This window comes from Chelonia mydas, chromosome 27, assembly GCF_015237465.2.
Source record: "Chelonia mydas isolate rCheMyd1 chromosome 27, rCheMyd1.pri.v2, whole genome shotgun sequence".
Classification (NCBI taxonomy): Eukaryota; Metazoa; Chordata; order Testudines; family Cheloniidae; genus Chelonia; species Chelonia mydas.
Genome location: NC_057860.1, coordinates 13101804 through 13127285, shown reverse-complemented (window position 1 = coordinate 13127285; position 25482 = coordinate 13101804). Strand labels below are relative to the sequence as shown.

General features: G+C 52.8%; 1 protein-coding gene across 3 annotated transcripts; it reads right to left on the bottom strand.

Annotated features, from left to right (window-relative positions):
* Positions 1 to 1541: 1541 nt before the first annotated feature.
* On the bottom strand, positions 1542 to 24604 carry WIPF2 (WAS/WASL interacting protein family member 2). 3 transcript variants are annotated; one of them, XM_037886893.2, is made up of 9 exons: positions 24446 to 24572; positions 13277 to 13362; positions 10844 to 10970; positions 9463 to 9595; positions 8822 to 8935; positions 7428 to 8090; positions 5978 to 6187; positions 4360 to 4461; positions 1542 to 3524 (listed from the first exon to the last, which is right to left on the bottom strand). In XM_037886893.2, exons 3-9 carry the CDS (start codon positions 10904 to 10906, stop codon positions 3484 to 3486), a joined length of 1326 nt encoding a protein of 441 aa, XP_037742821.1. In that variant the 5' UTR covers positions 10907 to 10970; positions 13277 to 13362; positions 24446 to 24572; the 3' UTR covers positions 1542 to 3483. The 3 variants fall into 3 exon arrangements, with proteins under 3 accessions (XP_037742821.1, XP_037742822.1, XP_037742824.1); XM_037886894.2 differs by lacking the exon at positions 13277 to 13362 and having other exon boundaries at positions 24446 to 24604; XM_037886896.2 differs by lacking the exon at positions 13277 to 13362 and having other exon boundaries at positions 24429 to 24557.
* Positions 24605 to 25482: the final 878 nt, after the last annotated feature.

The following is a 25482-nucleotide window of genomic DNA, read 5'->3' as shown; positions in this document are numbered from 1 at the left end:
CCTCTCAGTCCAGGCAGCTGCGACCTCTGATTTGGCAGCCTGACACTAGCTGAGAAGCCGCACAGAACAGGACACAATACTTGGCACTTAGCTAGCAAGCTACAAGGAAACAGCTCAGAGCGCTTCAAGAAAGGCAGGTCTGAGTCACCCCATTTTACAGATGTGGACTGTGAAAACCCAGGCAGGTGAAATGACCTGCCACAAGTGATTCCTCCATCCAGCTGTTGTTTCCGCTGGGAGATGGGAGAGCAGGGGATTCACCAACCTGGCCAGCAGCTCCTTGGGGCCTCAGGGGAAGAATCTGAAGCACGACAGAACATTGGGATTATTATTTTAATAGTGAGGTTTAAAGAATTGCATGTAGCAGAGTCAGGAAGAAACGTACAAAATTAGACCAGAATCTGAGCTACAGTACTCATCCCTCCAAGGGAGAAGTCAAACCTTTAGAGATGGCTACAGTCTTGCAGCAAAATGTAACAAAAAAAATCATCATACAATAAATTATAAAAATCATGCGGACTCCACACACAGGTCAGATCTGGTCCATTTATACAACGGGCCGTCGAATACTTGAGCTCTTCCAAGCTGAGGAGCGGCTGCAGTGGGAGAGACTCAGGAAACTGGAACCCTTCCTCCCAGTGGCGCTGCAGTCAAGACGAACTTGGGATTTAAAATAGGACCAAACAGGTGAAAGGAAAAACAAATCACAGTGGTGGGAATATGCACGCTGAATTGTTTCAGTCCACGAAGCACAAGGAGAGGAGTCCGAAATGCTTTGGACACAGGTAAGGCACCGTAAGCATGAATGGAGAACGTTTTTCGTTTTCTTTACATCCATTGACTGGTCTTTTGCTGAAGACCCACTGAGCCTCTCCCTTCTGCAGCCCTTCAGAGCTGCTCCAGGTGCAATGCAAGACTACGAAAAACAGGACTGTTAGGAACTTTGTTTCCAGCCGATCCCTATGATCCCAAAGAGGGCACAGCAGAGCCTTGCTAGCTGGAGCACCCAAACTGATTGCTCGCCTCTTGGGGGGTGGACACACCTCCTCGTTGGTGCAGTGTCTATTACTACAAAAAGCCCAGGCTCAAGGGCCCCATTTCAAGCAGTCAGGAAAAAAAAAAAAAAATCAAGCAAACCCCATGTTACGTTAAGCAAAGCTGACGTTAAGCACAGTTACGTCAGGCTAGTTGAAGCATCACATTGCCATATAGTGGTATCTTCCTTTTCTTCCTTCTGCCCCTCTTCCCCACCCGAACAAGTCTATGCCTCCTTTAAGGGCTCCCTGTGATCTACCATTAGCAGCATCCTTTGATGAGTCACAGACCAGTTTGGCCGAACCATCTTGGATACTCCCCGCGTTGCTACAAAGCTGGTTCCGCCTGCGTTTCCCCACCGACCGATAAATGACCAAGGCGTACAGACACCACAGCAGGGTGATGAAGGAAACGCTAACAGGTCTCCGACGAGCAATGGAAGTACCACAAAACATATACAAGACAACATTCGAAACACCTAATAGCAAAGTGCTTTGGCCCAAAAGTTGCGATTTGAACAGAGGTGCATCTTTATTATTTTTATTTAAATGCAATTTCAAGCTTATTGGTTTTTATTTTTTCCTTTAAAAAGAACCCCCTCTGCTTCCAAAACAAGACTCACAGGAAGCGAACATTACAGGGAAATACTTTTTTTCCTTTTTTAAAATTTATTTAAACAAAAATGCACAGTGCATTAACTTCTCTTCCAACCAGCTAAGCTGGGCAGATATTTTTCCTCCAGAAAAACAAAAAACAAACCCAAAATTTCCTGTAACCGGGCAGTGGTCCTCAACATGAGTGCTGCCTAGTTCTAACATAAAAAGGATACATTTCCATCATCATAGAAAAAGAGCAGTTTAAAGGTGAGGATTTTAGTATACTTGCAACAAGCCCACCTTAATCCTATATTACAAGCTTTTTACAACATACAAAATAGATCAGTAACTATGATTAATGTAACCCCTCCTGGTTAGAGAGTAAATATACAGAATAATCATCAATCTGGTACCAACAGGAGGACAGAAGTAGTGTATAAGGCAAAACAACAGCTAGGTACTGGATTATTGTTAGAAACCATGGAATCTGAACAGTCATTAGCTAGTTTGGCCAAACGAGGCAATCCCCCCCATTAGAAATAGCGTGAAAACACTCTCTCTAGCCAGGCAACCCACAGTCAGAACACGAGGACCCTGATCTCCCCCCCACAGATTAAAACCTATTTAGCAGGGTTTCCCTTTTTTTGCTTATTAACATTACAACGATGATAGTCTTCCTGTTAAAATGATAAATTTGGTCATTTAGCATTAAAATCAGAGTACCCAGCAGGGCACGAAGGGCCGTGCCACCCATCGGGAGCAGAGACAGCATTTCGCAGGAACCCATCGGTCTGATTAAACTGACCGCTCCCAATACAGCAAGCTCCCAGACCATAGGCCGCTAGCTACCATCTGTCTCGTAACCAGGGGGCAAGCTGGAGACGCTTGCAGCTGCTGTTACCAGGTTAAAAAACCAGGAATGATTAGCCTTGTCAAATTCTCTTCCGGGGGGAGGAGGGGAAATCTAGCAGTGCCCTATTTGTTACAACAATGCGCTCTGAGGAAGGGCCACGCAGCCACGGACAGCATCCCCAGACAGAACACGGCCCACAAACAGCCTGCATGTTCCAGCCAGGGGTCAGTCCCTCTGGAACGGCTGGGATAGCGTGCCCTGAGCTCGCATTTGCTCCGCCCAGTGTGCCCGTGTTCCTTTGGGACAGTAGGGTCCCCTTCGCTGTATCCATGGGGGAAATGGCAGTTGCTGTGCCTGGGTAAATAACCATGTTAGTTTAAACTCTTCCTGCACCCTGTTGCTTTAGCTGAACTGAGCAGTATATAGTGTTCACAGCCAATAGTGTTCTAGACATTTCGCTTTTCAAAAACCCATCCCTTTTCCTACACTCCCGTCTCCAAATCGGACACCCCCCTCCCCCCCGGGCCCTTTCCTGCCCTCCCTTCTCCAAATCCGACCCCCCACCCCACATGCCCCTGGCCTAGCATGGAGCACCGGGGGGTACTGGCCACACCACGCTGGTTTCTGGCCCCAAAGCCATCACACACGGGCTTTCTTGCTTGGAGTTCACCCTACGTTATATTAACTTTGTGGACCAGGAGAGTCTTTTTGCACAGATCTGCAAAGTGGCGCAGGAAGCCTCTTTCCGGCGCAGCCCGTGGATCTGCAGCTATAAAGTGGAGGAAGGGACTCACCCAGGTAAGTCCAGGTATGAATGCATAGATGGAGGTGAGAGGGGATTCATCCGGGTTTGTTTGTTCCTTGCACCATTGGAAAAACAAAACAAGACACTGGGAGCTTCTCATGCAGGTTCGTAGGGGCAGGGGGGAAAGTCCATTCAAGGAAAGGAGAGGAGGTCTGTCTCCTCGCCAAGGAGCAACCAGGCAGTGCAGCTGGACTTCACCTGGGGATGGGAGGCAGCGGCGGGGCCCCCCGTGTTGCTGCAAGGCAAGGAAGCCGGGTTAGTTAGGCTGCAGCGGGAAGCACAGGAGTTTCCTGGCCAAGTCACTCAGTTCAAAGGTCTCCTCACCAGCTGCCGTGTCAAGTATCGGTCCTCGGACGCCAGCCTGGCCAACGGCTGCCGAGTCTGTGCACTCATGGGCTACTTCCCCGAGGGAATTCCCGAAACCTGGGATCCCTGTCCAGCAACCGCAGACCCAGCCGTCACTGGTGCACGGGCTCGTTATCATCCCAGCTTCCAGCACTGCCCCCTGGGGCTCCAGCTTCCACCCACCCAGGGGATGCAAAGAGCCACCGCCCCCGAACGAGCCATGGAGGAGCCCAGTGTGAGGCCTGGGGTTTTGCAGGAGCGGGGCGGGAGGGGGGAAGGAAATCAGGACTGCATCTCCAGCCAGTGCCTGTCAGCAGCAGGCTCCCAGGGAGCTCAGGTGGGGAGGCCAGAGCCCTGGAAGCTCTGCACTGACGGAGGCAGGTCTCTGGGGGGTGCTATTAGAAGGCACAATATTGCCACAGGCCATGAGCTTAATCAAGGCACCTTTGGGGTTAGAACTCATGTGTGAACAGGGGCAAAGACCCATCGCGCGGGCTTGGAGAAGCCTAGCAAGGGAAGACAACGGGCTGATAGAAAGGCAAAAGCCCACTGCTCGCTGCACAGACAGCCGGTGGACAGCAGTGCTCAGCAGTGGCTTTTGCCCTCCCGCTCTGAAGCGGTAGGTGCCACCCAGGTGGCTTAGCGGGACAGGCGCTGGGGAGTCCTCCACCAACCAGGCGCAGATGTTTTAGCGGCGAGACGCGTTGGCTAGGTCCGTCACCTACCTCGGTTCGTTTTGCTGGGATAAGTTCTCTGGAAGTGTTTATACTCCTCTGGAGCTGGAAAGTCTTCGACTGGATGAAAGGAATATTTGGACTCAAAGTCATCTGGGAAGAAGGGAAAAGGGTGAACTAACTAAGACAACTTAAGAGAGGAAACAGAAAAGGTCAACTTGCACTCCGAGTTCTCGGAGCTCCCAATCGGAGCCAGTGACGCAGAAGCGCTCTACTGCTGGGGGGGAGCACGGAGAATCTCTCCCCACTCGCGAGAGCTGCTGGGCATGTTGGAGATCTGGCTGTGCGCGTCTGAGCAGCTGGGGTGGAGATACCCACCCTGGTCATGCTCTGGGTGTCACAGGGGGAGCGGAGTCAAACAGTGTCTGGCTAAGCAAGTCAGTACAAATGAACCAGAGGAGAATTTTTCCCTCCCCTTGTAAGTTCCCATTTCTCTCTGTGCCATGCTGCCAGCCGCTGGCTGACAAAGGAGAATGGCTCCAGACACAGGGCTGAATTTCCACCTGGAACACGATCAGCGGGTGTTAATCACGCAGTTAGAGACACGATCCCATTGACGGGGGCCCTCCATTCACTGCGCTAGCTGCAAAGCCACTCTGCAAGCATTAGGGAGTGCTGCCTGAGTGGAAATCAGGCCTCAGCCTCGTCGAATAGTTGGGCCCCAGTACCTGTTAACTGGAACATGCTCCCCCCCACCCTCTGTTCCTAGTGGGCCTGGACCTGATTCAGACAGGAGCCAAATGGTTCACGAGGCTCAAGTTCCAGTCGATGATGGTTAGATTTTCTGAGTGGGGCCCGTGACTCCAAGCCAGGGGGCAAAGCCAGAACCTGATCACTTCAGCCTCCACCAAATCCGGTACCAGAGCAACGCACAGGGAGTTTGCCCACCCCAGCATGTCTCATGCCTGGCACTGCCCAAGGCCGGCAGGTTTTCATTCAATAGTTAAGCCCAGTGCTCTGCAGGAGTGGGGATTCCTGAAGGTTTCCCACCCCTGTAGCCAGCATAGACACCACAGCCAGGGAACACAGGGCTTCCCGCCACCCCTAAAGCCTTCAAAAGACCCTGAAATTCATCCATTTTATCCTCCCTTGTCTCCAAAGGAGCTAGAATTCTACCACGACATGGTATCAGAAGCCAGGCTGCTAGGGGCTAGAGAGACACGAGGCAATGAATGCCCTGGGGGGAACAGAATTCCTCTCTGAACTGAAGGAAGACAGGAATAGAGGGGTTCCACCCCGGAAGCGGGGGAGGGCAGAGTCAGCCCTGCAATAACACCCTTCAGAAGAAAGCATCTGGCTGTTAAGGGCAGGGAGGGAGGGAGCACTGTGCTCTCCTCCCAAGAGCCAGCCACAGCAGAGGCACTGTACTGGAGACAGACCCAGGAACGCTCGAGCTGCCGGAAAGTCGTGCGCCCACCCATGAAGATTCCTGAACTGCTGCAGCGTCAGCAGGGAGTGGCTCATACCTTGTTTACGTAGGACCAACAAGAACAGCAGTTTTCCATGCACCTCCCCACGCAGCGTCTGTAGAGGGCTGTTTGGAACCTGGACTGCATTGCCCAAGCAGGCCGAGGCAGGTTCTGTCTGGGGTCTAACATCATCTACTCACCCAAGAAAGATCTCATGGTGGCGATGGAATCTCTGTGCCCATTTCGCACTGGTGGAGGTGGAGGGGGCGGCCCAGCCGGTGTCCTGGTAGGTGGGGGCGGAGGTTTCCCTCGACTCGGAGGCTCCGATGACCCATGCATTCTGTAGGGGGGCGGGGGCGGGGGAGCGTCACGACCACCATTCCGCATCAGCGGGGGCGGGGGTGGGGGGGCTGCAACAGAAACCCTGATCAGCACAGATAAGGACATAGGAACGGTCAGACCGATGGCCCAGCCGCCAACACCAGGTGCCCCAGAGCGAATGAACAGAACAACACAGCCATCGAGCGATCCAGCCCGTCGCCCACTCCCAGCTTCCAGCAAACAAGGGCCAGGGAGACTCTTGGATCATCGTGTCCATCTGCGCAGCCTGGGCAGGACTGTGCCTCCCCCAGCACTCTCCAGTGAGGCATCCTCCAGCAACGGGGCACTGAGGGTTGTTCCACCGCTCGGAGGGTACTGCCCAGTTCTCCAGTGGGCAGCCCAGCGGGGGACAGAACGCCAGACCTAACCCTCCTCCGGCCGGCCGGGGAGCCCATGTTCAACAAGACTGGTCGTTACCATTGCAAAATCCCAGCACACAGCTCACCTGTCAGGCTCTGGACATTTTTAAAGCCAGTATTTTCAAGGGCCCACTCTACCCCCTCATGCCCGCCGAGACTCCAGGTCAGGCAGAGATGCCAGGCTAGAGCACACCAGGATCAGGGCTCGGCAAGTACCTACTAGAGCCTTTCTACTGTTTAGTGCCCCAACGAGACATTTTCAGCTCATGTTCCTAATTAGGTTAATTAGACAGAATAATGCACCAGCTCTGTAGCAGTGACTGAACTGAGGGACTCCAGCAGGGCCACAAGGGGCCGGAGCTGGCGACTAACCGAGGCAGAACTGCAGCCTTGTGGCACAGCCCGGGACGGTGCATTCGAAGAGCCCGATAAAATACGAGTGCTGTGCTTTCCCGACTCCAGGGGCTGACCACAGGCGGATGCTAGCACGGCCACGGAGCCACGTGCGAGGGGGAGCTGAGGGCACCCAGGAGAAAACGCAAAGAGCTTGAAGAGAAAACGTTGCCTTAAGTCATGCTCGGAAAGACTGACTTCAGACCCTGAAGCTCTGACTTTCTCCCAGGAAGCTCCTGCAAACGAGGGCTCTAATGCAAGGGACAAGTTCCAGGAGGAGGCTGAACCCCCCTCAGGGATCAGACACACACATCGGTGAGCCTGACAAACAAACACCCCTTACCCGCAGCAGGCGCTGGGGATTCCACCCCGCCCCCTTGTCTCTCCTCACACCTGGGGAGCCACGCGGCTACACCGCTGCAAACCATCAGGAGCCAGCAGCCGCGTCTCGCGTGGCTGCCTGACAGCCACACTAGCTCCGGGGCTGCTGAGCAGGGCACGCTGGAGGGGCTCTTACCTGCTCCCCTGCTTGGAGGGTCTCGGGCCGGCGGAGGGGGTCGATTGCTCTGGAGCGACGGGGAGGCCGAAGAGGGTGGAGGAGGGGCCATGCCCCTCACGGAGCCTGGGGTTTTCCTATGCAAAGAGTTGTGTCTCTGGGGCAGCTCCGGGGCCAGCTCGTTGATAGGGCTGGAAGGGCCATTGTGAACGCCGGGGGGCTGCCGATAGGGGGGCGGAGGGGGAGCTAGAGACTGGTTCTGAGAACTTGACCCCGTTCGGACATTCACTGGGGATGGGGGGGGCTTGATGGGGGGCGGTGCTGGGGGGCCATCCCGGCCTGCGGTGAGCCGCTGTCCTGGAGTTGGTGGTAACGGCTTCTCCCGGTTGTAGGAAGGCGCTTTGCTGCCATGCATCGGAGGAGGTGCAGGGGGTGCGTTGGCTCGGCGGCCCGGAGGCGGGGGCGGAGGGGCAGACGAGCTGTGTTTCATGCCGGTACTGCTGGCACTGTTGGGCCGGGAAAGATCAGGCAAGGAGGGTCTCTGCATCCGGGGAAGCTCGGGAGGGGAAGCCCGGTTGTTGTCGGAGTCATCATGAGGTCGGCTGTTGGTCACAAGCACCGGGGGCCTCGGGGCTGCTGATCTGGAGCCAGGAACCTGAAGCGACTGCTTGCCAGAGGAGCTGTCTGTGACGGATAGAAAGCTGGGTTACTTGCCAAGGGAGGAAAAGGGTCCCAGCCCGGCCTAGGGCTTGAGTTGAGGGAGATCGATGGTCCCAGCTTGGTCTGAAGGGACACACTGGAGCCAGCGCCCGGCACACAATTCGGCGGAGCCAGAGCGCTCGGCTCAGCAGAGTGCCAGGACGGGGGAATGGCAAGCACAGGGATCTCCAGAGGGAGCTGACAGCTCCCCTCCCAGGCAGCACTAATTAACCCTCGCAGGTTCTGAAGGCCAAGGTTATGCACAGAAGAAAGGCAAAGTAACATTCTTCTGTTAACACTTGGTGCACCTAGGGCCATTCCCAAAGCATGAGACAAGACAAGCCTCATCCCACCCCTGGAAATAAACTATCCTTAATGGGACAGATGGGGGAAACTGAGGCACAGAGGGATGCACTGGCTTACCCAAAGTCCCAGACAGGATGGCTGTAAAAACTGGGATTATCGCCTGGCTCATAGGCCTGTGTTCAGACCATTCCCCCGTCTGGGCCAGCCTGGTAACCCTGGTTTCATGCAGTGAGAACCCCCAGCCCTTCTGAGACCAGATCAGGCGCCAGAGCCTAGCGAGGGCGGGGGGCCACGGAGGGACTGGTGCATTGCAACGTGCTGTGATGCGCCCCACACCCCAGCAGCATTTCAGACCCCCTGCTCGACACTGGTGACCCGTAAGCAATGGCAGCGAGCGATTTACTGGGTACCTGAGTTGTCCTTCGCTCCTACGGGTCTGAGCTTAGGGACGCCCCCTTGGAAGAGGCCCCCTTTGGGCTGGAGCGCTGCTGAGCTGGAGCCGCCACCGCCTCCTCCCTTGGGCTCTGAAACAAGAGGGGTCCAAACTCAGCCCCTAACACAGCCTCCCTCCCAAGGGTCCCCTTTCCTTCTCACGGCTTTGATTTGAAGCATCCCAGCTCCAGGCGCAGCTTGCCTCAGATTACGCAGCAGCGGGCGTGTATGCGGGGCATTAGCAGCTCTGTTCACCCCCACTCGCTGTCGCTCCAGGACCACTAACTGAACGGTGCCTCTCACGTCTGCAGCTGGAGCACCAACATTCCCCCAGGCCTTGGCTCAGGAATGAGTGCGTGTTCACAGAACGAGGACTGTACGCCTAGGAGTATGGGGCCTCAAAAGTTTTTAAGGGAAGGTGTGGGGAGAAACCAACTCGGCCAGTACGGAGCAGCCATGGGGCTGCCGCAGTTTCACAACAAATGCCCTTCCCAGCAACGGCAGCAATTCGGAGGAACACCTACGGGAGGGGCTGGAATTGCAGCTAGAGGTGGACAGGAGGCTTTGGGGCCAAGAGGCACCGCACAGTGGTTTGGACGCAAATGCCTAGGATACTCACTCTCCAGGACTGGAGCGCTCCGGTCATTGACCTGCGTCACCTTTTTCAGTCTGGGCCCTTTGCAGATATCTTGGAGCAGGGCTCCTCTACCTCGCTGCTCATCTCGGCTCAGCTTCGGGAGCTCGGTGTTTGCCTAGAGACAAGAGGGACATTACAGAGAGAAACAAGTCAGTGCCAGGCACGTTCCCAGCCCTGCTGGTACAGATGGGCTGGCTGGAAGTCTCATTACAAACCAACCCCAATCCCCCCATTCCAACCCTGACTGCAGCCCCTGGCACCACTGCACTGTCCCTTTCCACCACGAGGCAGCTCTGCTTCAATCCCTCCCTTCCAGCCCCTTTCCCCCCATTCCAACCCTGACTGCAGCCCCTGGCACCACTGCACTGTCCCTTTCCACCACGAGGCGGCTCTGCTTCAATCCCTCCCTTCCAACCCTGACTGCAGCCCCTGGCACCACTGCACTGTCCCTTCCCATCACGAGGCAGCTCTGCTTCAATCCCTCCCTTCCAGACGGAGCATCGCGCCAGACCCAAACCAAGGCACACGCAGAGTTCTCAAGTAGTACCGGGCAGGTTCCTCCTATGCCCAAGAGGAGCGTCGCTACAGTCCTCGCCCCCTTACCCCAGACATAAGTGTCCCCATCTCCGCTGGGTCAAAGGGGCATAAGAACCACACCTGAGATTCTTTGCTCTCCCTCTGGGGCCATTTGGGAGGGAAGGGGGCAGCAGCCCCACATCACAGGATCTCAGCCCTCCCCTAGCGCGCCTCGAATTGGCTTTGGTGGAGGAAGCGCCACTCCCAACTGACAGGTGATGGCAACCGTTAGTCCACCAGCGACTTCACTGCCCCTGTTCCCTCGTCTCATCCCCTGCTTCTGACCAGCTCCACTTCCCCCCTGCCCAAAACGCCTAGCTCTCGCTGCTGAGGAGGGCCCTGTCTCACACCAGAACTTCTGCTAGTGATCGTCCACAGGGCTGGTCAGGCTGCCCAGCTGAGCCCTGAGGGGATGCAGCAGCAGGCAGTAACCACACAGCGCCAGATCAGAATCATGCACACAGGGCACAATCTCACAGCATCACCTAATCAACCAACACGTCTCCAGCACTTAGCATCGTCCGTGTCACATGGGCATTCACTGATCCCCACCACACAGCCAGGGAAACTGAGGGCAGGAGTCAGGTGACTTATCCACAGTTACACACAGTCTCTGGAGTCCCATTCAAGCTGCCGCCAACAGCTCCAGCAATGCATCAGGGTATCCAGCCAGAGAAAATGCAGCTGTGAAGAAAGCACCCCATGTACATGAGCCACCCCAGGAGAAGGGAAGTGGCAGGGCAGAGTAGCCACTAGCCCCAGAGAGAGGGGGCGAGCGGGGCCGTACCTGATTAAAGGTTGGCGGTGGAGGGGGGCCAGGAGGCGGTGGAGGGGGAGGAGGTATTGGCATCCTTTCCCACTCCTGGCTGGCTCAGTCTGCTTAGCGTCCGCGGAGCGTTTGGTCCCTCATATACCTGTAATTCAGACAGAACCAGTCAGGGACCCGCAGGCCGTTTCAGCAACACAACCGTGCAAGTGCCAGGGCAAGGAACGGCAACTGGCACGAGCGGGCCACACTGTCTGGAACACCCCACTTCAGCAGCCCCGTCTTTCTGAGAGTCCCCAACGACACGGATCCTGGGAGCAAATCACAGGCGGACGCTGAGCACAGAGCTTTAGGATACAGCACCACACACACGTCCGTACAGAGACTTCTCCAAGGGCTTGGCTTCAGGAGAGCAATACCTGTGAGCTTCGAGCGCCACCTCCTGGCCAGCTTAAGGTGCGAGATTCCTTGAGAGGCAACTAGTTCAATCACACCTGGAAGAGCAGCCTGGGGGCAGCTACTATCTGTAGGAACCCAGGGTATCCCCCAGACCCTGTATCTGGACCCGCTTTTAGGTCCCTAGCAAGGAAGGCTCAGCACTTGCCCAGGAAGCATGGCTGGCAAGAGCTGAAAAGCATCCAGAAATCAATTTATTTTTAACCCAATCATCTCACTTGAGAAAGGAACAAACCAGCTACCTTGATCCTACACTCCATCAATCCACACCACTTCTGCCACAGCAGGAGGCTGCTTACGCCAGGATTTAACGGGCCCATGACATCTACAGCTCAACAGGGGAAATCAAGAGCTAACGCTGCAGAATTCCCAGGCGGGAGCCACAAGCCGTAAATGTATCTACATCTTTTATCGTGTAAATCATCATCAAGAACCATTTGAGATGGAAGAGACCTGGAGCCTGCACCCCTGGGTCACAGCAGGGGAGAATCTCTTCTTCCTGAACCATCCCTGAGAAGGAGGCATTAACGGCCAGATTTTCAAAAAGGTTCAGATCCCACACAGGCGCCAATGCAAAGGGCCAGCTGAGTACCTGAAAATCTGGCCCAGCGTCTAGGTTATTTCTAACAGTGACTCCAACGTGCCCAATGGGAGCGTATTTCACTGTCTGAACTGTTCATATAGAAATCTCCTAATAATGTATCTGAGTTCTAGCTTACCTAGCACAACCACCACCAGCTGCTGTTAGGCCTTTGAATAACCTGGGTATTGAACAGCCTGTACAAACCATCCACTGTCACAAATGAAACATTTCCGTGGAGGAAGTAGATAAAGGCACAAGATGGTGAATCACCAGGTGACTGCAAGACACCGATACCTGTCAGAGCCATTAGTCTGACAACATGAAATTACAAAATTAAAACTCTCAAACAGTAGCGGCTAATGGGATTGGAATGTGACGAACGCCAGGACTCACTTGTCAAAGCAGGAGTTACATGTGCTCCAGATCCCTTGCCCAGATCCCATCATAAGCGAACCAAGGAGTTTAACAGGCAGTTACATGACATAGCAAGATGGTGCCAGTCCACACACTTCATAATGCAGAAAATAAACCCTGGCCAACCTTTGAGAGGTGGGAAGTGAGCAACAGAGGCTGCAATGGGGGCTTGTAATAAGACTTCATTATTCCTACAAGATAAACTATAGAACAATTTACTAGTGAGGCAACCCATATTGTCTAAATAAATCATGTACATTTTAGGTTATCAAAGCAGCTTTTTTTTAAGCTGTGTTCATTTCCTTTCATGCTAATTCACAGAATCCCACAGTACCCCTTCCACGATCAGAGCAAATTAGGGAGGTTCTAGTCTCATCATTTACATGTATTGCCTTGTTTAAAGGGACACCAGCAGACTGAAAGAGTCAATTTAAAAAACCAGAGTTCAAAATAATATAAAGGACTTTCCCTGCCCTAGAGCCCACATGCCAATATTTGTGGTTTTACAACCCCTTCTTTAAAAATGTCCCTCTCTTGCTGGTGGGTGAAAGAGCCATGCAGACAGCGGGAAAGAGTGAAACCGGCCCTACACAAACTGCTGTTAAATACATAAATAAACCGAAGAAAAATATTTGTCTCCAAGTCTTTTGTTTACAGTGATACTAAGTGGCACTTGAAACATTACTATGAAAAAAATTCAAATAGAAACATCTCTTTAAATAACGAGACTCCCTGTTCGAACACAGCACACCAAGTGAGCGCTGCAATCCAGCTACCCAAGAGCCCTTTCAGACAACAGCTCTTCATTTTGACACCGCTGTGGAATTCTGTTCGGGATGAGATCCTGCTTTTAAATAAAATCTAGACCTCATCTACAGCTATTACTCGTCTCAGCACTTTCCAGACTCTAATCCCAGACCTGAAGAAGAGCTCTGCGTAAGCTCAAAAGCTTGTCTCTTTCACTAACAGAAGTTGGTCCAATAAGACACTACCTTACCCACCTTGTCCTCACAACAATCGAGAAGGCAAGTGAATTGGAGTAAGACATCAAATCCACTCAGATAGGAACTCGCACACAAGAACAGATCTGAAAGAGAACAAATTTCTCGGTAAGAGGAATAACGTCACATACTTTGCTGGGGTTTGTCTGCGCTGCCTTCGGTGTGTCTGAATAGGAGCTCGCTCCCTGAGTAGCATCACGTGTGCTCCCACTCCTTCCTGCGATGAACTCATGCTTTCGTGCTGATGTTCGCACCGCCTGTTGCCACAGAAGCGACTGTGATGTCACAAGGCCAATACTGTGATTTCATAGCTCGGCGGAGAAGATGAAAATAGCTTGGGGTAATTAGCTTACACTAACAGCTGGGAAATGCGCATGGGGTAAAGATTTATGATTCAGTCTGAGGTATTTGAAAGCCATGCCTAGCACCCAACTTCCTCTTTAAAAATATCAAAGCCATGAAGAACAGCTCCCATCCTCTCGATGCATGGCCTGTAGGAACATTCAGATGATTAGAGGAGTTATCTCCACTGAGCGGAAACCAAAGTTCAGCAGCTTGCTACGAGCATGATCAGGCCTGATAGAATCCCCACCGCAGTCCATGCAAAGGAAGGTGTTGCTATCTAGCCCTGTACTTACACAACAGCACTTCCCATAGATCCTGAACATTACATACACCAATCCTGCCCAACCGTGCGAGTACCAGCCGTGCTCAGATGCTGCGGAAGTAATACGCGGACGACTGTGATAGGCACCCTAGACCAAGAGCTGCAACCACCATTCCACAGACACTGAGTACGTGATTCGTTTACGGTCACAAAGCAAGTCACTGGCAAAGTCCAGGATAGAATCAGGGCACGCCTGCTTCCACATCCTACTTCAGACCCCTGGGACCTCACTGTACCTCGGAGATCATTACTCAACTTTCATCAGTTTGACGTGCAATCGTTCAGTGGAACAGAGGGGAAAATCCCGCAGAATTAAACTGAGTGACTGTGGGGCTGGCTGGGGAAAGATTCTCACAGTACTCATGGATGCACTTTAATCTCTGAATGCTTTACATTGAGCTGAAGTCCCAGTCTACTGAAACAGGCATTCAGATAAAGGTTCTGCCCTAGAAGAAAAAAAGCAGAAAGAGTCTAAGCTAAAGCAGCTCAGAGAGAAAAGGGAGCTAGATTTCTAATGACCAGGTCACTTCATTTTAACGTGTGGCCCAATGCACATTACGGATGAACCACTTGGCAAGGTGGGCGAGGGAATATCTTTTATTGGACCAGCTTCTGTTGGTGGAAGAGAGAAGCTTTCGAGCGACACGGCACTCTTCCTCAGATCTGGGAAAGGTCTCTCGTATATCCTGCAACTAAACACGGCTACAAACCCCTCAGCAAAGGTCAGGTTTAAAAATTAAGAGCAATGAATTCAACTGAGCTCAAAAAACAGCTCCTATTGGAGCGCGTTACTTTATACCGAGAGAAACCAGAAGGAAACTCCAAAGGAAGGCTGAAGTAATCTAGATCTTGGAATCTTAAAACAACAAAACAAAAACAAAAACAAAACACACCACATCTTTTGTTAGGTTCATGAAGACAGTCAACACAGCTGATAGAGTCTCTCACAGCAACGCTTACAGGCCCTTCCCATTGAGTCTGCACCTTATGGGAAACGCGCCCCTTTGACACAATGCAGTTAAGACAGCCGATGCCCAGCATTTCATTTGCTTTGTCCTTTATTAACCAGGATTTTTACCTGGAATCAGATCTTAATGTTCAAGGGTTTTATACGCTCCGGCGGTTTAGCCTCTGGTTTGTGGTGGAAGCAATTTGAAAGACCCAGAGCAGGGCAGCATGCAAAAGGGACTGTAATAGACTAAAGCACAGAACACAGCCAGGCTCTTTGGGTAAACCAGAGGAAAAGACATTTGCCATTTAGTGGGTCTTTTATACATAAAAATAAAGGAAGCATCTTCTTCCCAGTTTCTTCAGTTGAAGAGCTCAGAAGGAGGCAAGTGGTTTTTGGATGGCAAGGCAACCAGGCCTCCTTTGACAGAGATCCTTTATAGTAGACATTCAGAACTCAGCTTGTGTCCCACCCACTGGAAAACTTATACACTAGTTCATCTGCCCAATAAACCCAGATCAGAAGTGGTCTATTTGCAAGCACTTCTATTGAGCGTAAGAACAAGTCCTTTCCCGCACCCTTTTAAAGAATAACTAAGCCAAACTTCATGCTCAGAAGCTCATTGGATTGTAGTGACCAACTGTGCTTAGCCTTCGAAAATCCACACAGATTAAACCCATGCTGGAAGTAGCCTAAACTTTCTAGACATTTGTGAAATCCAGATGTGCTGTAAAGGGAAATAACTTGTTTTCTAAAGCATTCAGTATTGATCCAGTCAGGACTTTTCACTGGAGATGCAGCAGTGCCTTTCACAGGTCAGGAGCACATTTCCTCACCTTTCAAAGGGATTTGGGTACCGTGCCAGATTCATATTTCATAGTTACAATGCTTCTACAGCTAGTTTGCATTTGCAAACCAAGATGAAGAAAACATTTCATCCTCACAGAGGGCAGTGGCTTTGAACTGCAGATTGGAGTGGAATTTACAATACTTATGATGCCGGACTGATTGCCGGATGTAGCTATAGTAGCTTTTATTCACAAGATTAGAGCACTTCCATAATTTCCTTCTTCAGCCTCCCGAAAGTATTCCAGATCCTGGACTCAGTATCCCAGACCCAACCCTGAAGTGCGACATTCCTGAGTCTCTGTTTCTGAAGAGCACAGAGGTTGTTACATAACTAATTTACTCTGCAAAATATCTCAGAATTGAGGGTCAGTCAGGCTTTTAAAAATGTACCATAAATGTTTTAAGAGAGCAAGCTGCCATCTCAATTCAGAGCTTCTCAGACACACGGCCCATTTCTGAGTGCAGACAGACATACCTGCTTCAGTTTGCAGGACTCAGACGCTCATCATGAATTATTAACAACCCACGGGCACTGAGAGTGCATTTTTAACAAACCTTGAACAAAAATTTCAGATGCCTCAGGGCCAAATTCCAGGGTCCTCAATGGAGCAAGACCCCGCTTTGCAACTCAGTGGGAGCTTTGCTCCATTGGAGGGCTGCCAAGTTGGGCCGTGCATTAACAGCTTTCCAGAAATCTTAACTTTCTTCATTTGGCAAAGGAAGAGTGTCAACAGGATCAAGGAATCCTGTCATCACATCAAACTGAAGCAAAGGAAACAGTGATCTGGCAAGGAGGAAACACCCCTCCCATAAAAGCTTAGGGGTTTCCCTCCCCCTCCCGCCACAGAACAACCCATGAGGTGCAGAGAGGGATGGGGACGCATGTGACAAAAACTAACAAGAGGACTTTTCTTATCAACATTTTATTTTAAAAAATCCTCTACTGATCATTTCACTGACAACAGTAAATAGAGACTGAATCGAGGGCTTTCTGAGGCTTTAGAATGTGACCCCATAAAGGCATTTGGGGAGGGGAAAGGGGGATGCATTCAACTGCACCACCCACGCCTCCAACCAAACATGCTGCAAGAGGAAAAAGGACCCCAGTGCCTTTGTTTGATTGACGTTAGTAGCTTATAATTCAAATAAAAATGACATTTCTTTAGCAACGGCCAGTAATCCAACATCCCCATCCACTAAGAGCTCAAATAGCTGCTTGTATGTTCCAAGTAAATTAAACTCTCACAACTGAAAAGAAAGAAGGGCTATTGTTTAGTTCATCTCATATAGGACAGGAGAACGGTCTCAGAGCAGAATTTAGGTGCAACAACAGAATCTACTAGGCAAGGAGAATGTCCAATGAAATTAGACTCAGCACTGAGCAATGCAGAAACGGAGGAGACGTTACTGGCTAGGCTGACAGCATTTTCAAAAGGTGCTAAGGGTCTGTAAGAGCGCATCTTCATCTCTAGGGCACCCCCTCATGCCTGGACGCGGTGCTGCAGGGAACTTTGCCTCTTGCGCCCTAACCGGTGGCCACTTCCTTGGCCCCACGATGGCCAGTCCCAGCCTGTGTCTTCTCCTGACTCCCTCTCTGAGTGTGTCCACACTGTAATAAAACACCAGGGCTGCTCCATCTCAACTGACTCGGGCTGCAGGGCTATGAAGTTACAGTGCAGACATTCAGGCTCAGGGCTGTCCAGACTGCTCTTCTTTATTCCCATGAGTTCTATGTTCTTCGCAGTTTGAGTCATTCCCACCCATCCTGACTTATTAACGGACCAGCTGTCTGTGGAGCACTCCTCAAAGATACCTTCTCAGCCCTTCTTGTTCCAGGGAAGTCTTTGGCCTTTAACTTGTTCCTTTTGCTATCCTTTGTTTTTTCCCCTGTAGGCCACAAGGGACTGGACGTACTGGTTTGCCTGCCTCCTCCACTTTCTAGGAGGGATTCTTTCACAGGCTGGGATCTCAGCACTGCCTTGGGAGGCAGCACTGGCCACAACAGTCCCTTGCATTCTTCTCTTTCAGTGTGGGGAGAGATCGGTCTCTCGTCCTTCCATGCGATCTAGCGAAAGCAGGCTCCTGGGCCCAGGGACATAGCCAAGTATTCGCAGGGTTTTCCTAGGCACAGGCCAAGCAGAGATGGACCAATTTATAATCCAGACTATGCAGGGCAAGGAACAGGCATGCAGTGCAAATTATTTTGTGTAGCTACCACAGATGGCCAATCCTTGCTGTAACAATGCGGGAACCGTTTAACGGAATTCCACCAGGAGAGTCCGGTTACCCCGAGCTGAGCCAAAGCCAGGATGACCTCACAGAGAGAAGAGATGCAGTCAGGACACAGTTTGCTGTATGTTTTTTTAAACTTAAGTGGCTAAAAACGCTGCTGCTTCTAACCAGCTCCGCAGTTCACGAGCAAGTTTACGAGCCCAATGCCCATCTAGTCAGTGCTTGCGAGTGATATTGGGCCATTTATACGATCGCTCAGTGTTTGTACACAGTTCCGAAGACACACGAGCATTATATGTGGGCCCAGTGTTACGCCGGAAGAGCCATGTGGCTGCTTTATGGCACAAATATGCAATTCTACTGCCAATCGCAAGTCTACAACATCGCCCTCTCTGCAGTCCAGCCTGCAAGGCATTCTCATATCCCCCCCACTGTCTGTGCACTCTGGGAAAGACGCCAAATGGAAGCGTCTGCCTGCGAGCCGCGGTGGACAGTCCGTGTGGATCCCCAAATCATTTTATTAATGCCATGTCTTAGCCATAGGCCATTGTGCATAACCCGGGACCACTAGATTAAGACAATCTTGGAGTCCTTACTCAGGCAAGGGTCCCACTGAAATCAACAGGAACTGAAGGAGCAGGGGTTAGGGCCTTCACCACAACAGCTCCAGTTGCAGGGGCGTGTGTGTTTTGCAAGGGTTGGGTAAGTGTAAGAAAGGTCTTGTGTCAACACGGGGGTGAAACTGACACACCTGCAGACTAGAGCTCAGTACCCAGCCCGGTGGACTGATTTAATCACTCAATGCAAAGCCTCCAGTTCACTGGCTGATTTAACCTGAGGTTTCCACTGGGACTTTAGAAAATAACTGAACAAAAGCACATTCTAATTGATTGATCTAACCAGTTAAACATGTTGATTTACAACTAAATAGAGCCTTTACACGAAATCTGCTCCATTGCTTGGCCGCCTAGGAGGAGCCGCTGTAGCTAGCCTCATTTATTTAAGCAATTATCTAGCTTATACCTGAGAATTTGTAAAATGTTACAAAGTGGTGAATGATACATTGCTTACTTACCAGCTAATTCACTTTTTGTTCCTGATTTGTATCAAGCCGCGCTAGGGTGGTAACTGGAATTACGGACAACACCATGTTTATTTTGTAGGGAAATGTTTTGAGAGATTATAATCAATGTATAGTATCTATAGCATATTATAATAAATAGTCCGTACTAAATTCAAATTTTAACAGGTTTATTTTTAAAAAAGAAAATTTCAACCTTGGCAGAGTCATCCTCGGGGTGGCCTACACTACAGAGTGAGGTTGGCTTAACTACATCGCTCAGGGCTGTGAAAAATGTCACCCCCCCATATGGTGTCATTAAGCCGACCTACACTCGCGAGTAGACACCACGAGGTCGATGGACGAATTCCTCCCTCAACCTAGCTACAACATCTGGATTTATTACAGGGACGGAAAAGCCCCTCCCACTGCTGTCTGACTACACTACAGCGCTGCGGTGGTGCCATTGTAGCACTTCTAGTGGGACCCGGAAGTCACCCTGGGTCCATTCTGGCCACGCATCGCCAGCAAGAAAGATTCTGTCCTGTTCTGCCTCATGCACGGAGACAAGTAATAGCCTCCCAGAGCTGCCAGCACTTCCAAGGGAGCTGCTGCTCTGGTGTCCAAGGACGGGCTCTGGAGAACCAGGAGGTGGGCTCTGGAGAACCTAATGGGAGGTGAGAAGACAAGACTGCTTGTCAGGGGCAATGGCAGCATCTCATTCATCCTGACCATGCATCCAGAGTGTCTCCAAATCACAACCCCAATTCCACCACTGAGTGTATGACCCATGGCAAGTCACAGCCACTAAGAGCCTCAGTTTTCCCTTCTGCAAAATGGGGGCCGCAAAATGGACTCACCTTTGTGAAACGCTCCAGTACTAAGTGCTGTTACTGTGCCCCAGAAGCACAGAGAGGGAACTGATTCAGTAAGTGCTACTGGGAAGCCAGGAGATGAAAGAAGACAGTTTGCTTTCGTGGGATGTCTAATTAGGGACCATTTTCCCCCAGGCAACGTCTGTTTCGCAGTGAAAACCCTACTTTTATTTTGAAGAATGGCTCTGTCTTGCCCTCTGAAAGAGCGAGAAGTAAGTAGGTCAGACAGACTTGAGGACGAAACGCCCTGACAGAATTGCTTGAAAGCGAAGAGAGCCCGGCGGCGAGAGCCCCGCTCTGGAGCGAGCGCCCTCACCTCTCCATTGGCATGCAGGTGACTGTCACGCCTCACTTCAAAGATAATGCATGAAGAGCCAATCCAATCAGAACAGAAAATGCAATAACGGAGTGGAACTCTCGAGCAGTGACTCTCATTGCTGGCGCTAATGCCCTGGGGCCAGAGCCACAGAGACAGCGCGCTTCTGAGCAGCTTCAGAAATTCACACATTGCCATGACTTGATGGCCGACAACATAAAGTAAGGCTTTGATTTAGCACTAAGTTATGAACACCAGTCAAACGGACCCAGTGAAAGGGGAAGATAGTAAATCAAGCCAGCCTGTCTGGCTCTGAAGAGCAACGGCCCAGCTGCAAAGAAATAATGTCTGGAGAGAGGGGGCGATTTATGTGCAGATCCGATGGACAGCCTGCTCTCCCCCCAGCTGTGTGGTGCAGCTCACGTCGAGCGTATGCGAAGTTGCTGGATGCGACACTTTGTATTTGTTCAGGAAGCGACCGGTCTGGGCAGTTTCTGGCCCAATGCACAGCTCACTGTCACGCAGGGGGGGCTGGGCCCCTTCGGAGCCCTAAGCAGCGAAGCAATACAGCGAGAGAGCTGAACACATCTGGCGTATCCCAGCTACTCCACACACAGCAGTAACTGGGCAGAATCTTGCAACGTCATTCAACAATTTGCAGCGAGAACCTAACTGACGACGTTTCCGATAAACTCTCCATGAGCGAGCCGAGAGGCCTAGCGGTGTGCCAAACTACCCAGGAGTGTGACAACCGCAACAAGCCCTGGCACTAAAACACTAACGCCTGCATCAGCCCAGCACCGCAGGAGACGTTCTTGGCAGGTGGGTCTGCCTCAGAGAGCACATTCAAATCAGCTCTCCTGCATGATGCCGGACAAATTCACGCCTTGCCTGAAACTGCATCGGCTCCTTCAGCAGCAGTCAAGGCACTACCATGAAGGAGAATCAGCTTCACCAAGCGTCTCTGGCGTTCTCTAGCAGGGCCACCACGGGCCACACCAAAGAGATCAGCAGCAGGCAGAGCAGAATCCAAGGCTGCTGACAGCTAAACGAGGGGCCTCAGACAAAGCCACTGGGGTTCACGGCATCTTTCCAAACATTTCCACCCGCACGCAGTACATGAAATATGCTCTCTGCAGTGGTTCCTTTAAATGACTCCCCCATGTGATGCGTCTGTGCTCGGCACAGCCCAATTCTAGGACACCTGCACAACCCCACGGAAGAAGCTGTAACATCCCCGTCCTAGCGCGCTTAAGCTGCACTTCGTCCTTGGCCTGAAGGTGTCTCTTTGCCTCCCTCCATGTACAACACCTGCATTTCAGCAAAGAACGACTTCCATGCCGATACCAGCTGGCTGCAAGGAACTGTTGGTAAAGCCTGTGAAGTGCTCTCAAGGTGCCAGGAGCGGTGCATTCATTTATCCGCTGATCACTACATGCAATTCACATCTGCTTCCACAACATCCCGTCGGGTGGCATTAAAATAACTGCTTGCCAAGGCTCCTGAACAGCTGCAAAGGGGGCCATTGTCTCTCTCTAAATGAATTTGGTCCTCAGAGCTACTGAATCGGAGATGGATTATTCATAGCTTATTAACAGCAAATGGATTTGTGTGAGATACTCACTCCAGATGCATCAGCTTGGAAGCTAGCTCAAGCTGCGGTTTGGAAAATACTCACTACAGGCCCCAGAGCACCAGTAATAACCTAGCTCTTATCCAGCACTTGCCATCAGCAGATCACAAGCGCTTTACAAAGCGGATGAGTATTACCACCTCATTTGCTAGATGAGGAAACAGGCACAAAGAGGGGCAGTGACTTTCCCAGTCACCCAGAAGAAGCAGTAGAACGGTAGTACTGTTCTAACATCAGCAGTAGAACCCAGGTCTCCTGAATCCCAGTCTAGTGCTTTAGCCATCAGGCCACACTGCCTGTAACACACTGCTTGCTGATGGCTGAGAATCCCTCCCTAATTCAATCCCGGGCTACCCACCCCCAGCTCTGCTGCTGCCTCTCACACCTGACCTGCCATTCCAGACCCAGTTCCCACATGAGATTTGGCCAAAGCCCCTCAAAACCTGACATGCAGTTTCCCTGGCTCTTCCAGTACAAGACATTCCCTGTACAGTCTTGTGCTGGGGCTGAATAGCCGAGTGAGAGAGAGAGAGCGCCCATCAATCAGGTGACAGTAGATGAGCAAGCCAACAGAATGCAGTGACAAGAGAAAATCTAATGCCAAGACACCTGGCACACACTCCGGCTGTGCAGAGATATTCTTCCCATACACAGCCCCCAACACGCAGCCAGTTCTGGAGCCCTGAAGATTATCTGGGGGCACCAAGATACCACACAGACAAATGCCTATAACAGACTAAGAGTCAGTCTCTGCGCAGGCGAAACCTGAGCCTGGAAAAGCAGGGGAATAATAAAGGGCAGGAATAAGCCATATTAATTCTGCAGAGCAAGGGTGTTGGAAAGGACAGTGCTTATACCATGGCACATTGGCCTGACACCAGTTTCTTTCAAGCCATGAAAGATAAAACAATTATCAGCTGCCTTCTCGTTTGTTTGTTAAAACAAGGACTTTGCACGGGGAACCCCAAAGATTTACAATGGAAGCACAGAGCCCCTGAGCTCGCAGAGCAGGAAGCTGGGGGAGCATACATTAAGGATTAATGCTGAGCATTTCCTTGCAGGAGCCAGGTTATCACATGATCAGTTAGAACCATAGCAATGCACAATTTACCAGATCAGATCAGACTATTGGTCCTCCCCAGCTGTTACCCTGCCTCTAACTGCAGCCAAGAGCTGACGCTTAAGAGGAAAGCAAGAAACCCCATCATGCACCTGACCAGTTGGGCAATTCTGTACATGGCCCAGGAGGAGAGTTCCCTGGCTGCAATTGGCTTGTCAGATTCCCCCAGGCTACAGATGAAACTGAGGTGTTCTCTTGCAGCCCGTTCCTTAAAATCCAGCAACAGAGACAAACCCATCACACGCAAGCCAAGTTCTCAAGTATGTTGCTGGCAATCTGTTTGCCTGCTCTTCCTCATCTGCACATAAACCTAGCTTTGAGAAGGCTAAAGGCTGGGCAGGTAACAGCCTGAGCAGGGATAAACACCTGGGTCAAGATGCTTGAGAGAGTCTGAGAACGGGTAATCCTCGGCCCCAAGACTGACGCTCCCTTGGCTGACCGTCCAAGTCCTTCATGGGAGAGTGGCCACAGGTCGGAGAGGGCTCCGGGGGACCCCTGGCAGGCGCACACGTTCGGGAGTGGGGGATGACTGGGAGACGGAGGGGGAATTTGGAAGAACTCTATGTCTCTTCTCAGAGAAAAAGGGGCAATTTAAGATTCGGCAGCACAAGCAGCTTGTCAGGCAGAGGCAGGTGCTTTGGCGATGCCGATAAGGCCGCAGCCTCCTTCCCAACTAGTGCGACGGGAGCGACACGAAGAGCGTCCCACAGGGGCAGGGATGCCACGCACCGCCGGTGCTGCCAGGGCCTGCGAGAGGAGCACCGACACAGCGGGCCGAGAGGAACGAGCCCCTCCCTGGAAAGGGAAATCCCACCTTCCTCATGCAGGGAGCAACACGGAGCCTTGGAGCAGCTGGCAAGAGCACCCCGACCCGCACCGAGCCCGGGGCAATTCACAAGGGCAAGACACATCCAGGAAGGGCTGAACCAGGGAGTGCGGGGCGGGGGGCGGCACCCCCCTGGGCTGCAGGGAATCGGAGCCACCCCGTTTGCTGCAAGGGCTCCCCGTCCGGATCTTCGGCCCCCAGGCCCCAGCCCGCGGCCCCCCGCCAGCCCCAGACGACCCCCCCCGCGGGCCCCAGCCTCCCGCATACACCCCCCCCCCCCGGGCCCAGCCCCCCACCAGCCCCAGAACCCCCCTCCCGCAGACCCCGGCCCGGCCGCCCCCGGGCCCAGCCCCGGGCCCAGCCCCCGCGGCAGACCCCACACCCCCCCGGGCCCAACCCCAGAACCCCCCTCCCGCAGACCCCAGCCCGGCCCGGCCGCCCCCGGGCCCAGCCCCCGGCCCAGCCCCCGCGGCAGACCCCACCCCCCGGGCCCAGCCCCGGGCCCAGCCCCCCCGACAGACCCCACCCCCCGGGCCCAGCCCCCCCAGCAGACCCCGCACCCCCCCCTCAGGCGCTTGTGGGCTCTGGCACGTCGCAGCCCCCAGCGGCGCAGGGCCCCGCCCACCCGGGGCTCCTGCTCACCCGGAGCCGCCGCCGCTCGCTCCGCGCCGGGGCCTCCTGCCTCCGCCAACCCGGAAATGAGCGAACCTCCCCGGCCCCCAGCCGCGGCGGCCAAACAAAATGGCGGCCGGGGAACCCTCTGCGCATGGGCAGAGAACACGCCCCCCTCATCCGGTTTTAGCGCGACGGGACGCTCAACGCTTTGGACAGGTTGAAGACGCCATGTTGGGAAGGTCATATGTACTGCCAGCATGCGGCCATGTTGGCGAGGTCACCCGGTCACACAGCAGCCCGCTGCCCTGTTGGGAAGGTCAAGCGAAACCATCTGTGTGGCCATTTTAGGAAGGTCCAACGGAAGTGCCGCTATGTGCCCCTATTGGGAAGGTCGCTGAGCTGTGTGGCCTGGGCCACCATGCAGGGAAGGTCACATAGGGCCCTAGGACCAGTGAGTGGGGGTGGGTTGCTGAGGCCCTTTGCCAGGCCCTGGAGCACCCTGGGACCCACCTGCCCGCAGGCCTGGGGAGCTGAGGCTGCCACCTGCTCTCAGCCTGGGGTACTGGCATTTCACAGCATGACGTGACATCATCACACTATGCCAAAAAGATGTCACACCTCAGTAGGCCGCTACTTCTTGTTTCAGTGACATCACACATATGACGTCATCATGCTGCACCAAAATGCCATGATGCCAAGCCAACCTCATGCTCCCCCAGCAATGTCACAAGACCCCCAGCAACCCTACGGGGTGGGGCGGGGTGTCAGCTGGGAGCACCACATGGGGTCCTCCGCCAGCTTCTCTCCTGGGGTGACGGCCATGTCCCTCTCTGCGCAGCGCACACACACACCCCGATAACCCACACTCAGGAACTCAGTGCCAGGGGTCCGATCCTTCCTACTAATTGGATCCCCCAAATTGCTTCACCCCGCTTTAACAGCTGAGGGGCCCAGCTCCTGGGCGTGCTGGAGCCCAGGGAACATGCGGGGAGTCACACACAGAGTGCTAGGGAGCACCTCTGGGCGCAGCCGGGAGAAAGGGCACATGGACTTAAGGTTGGCGC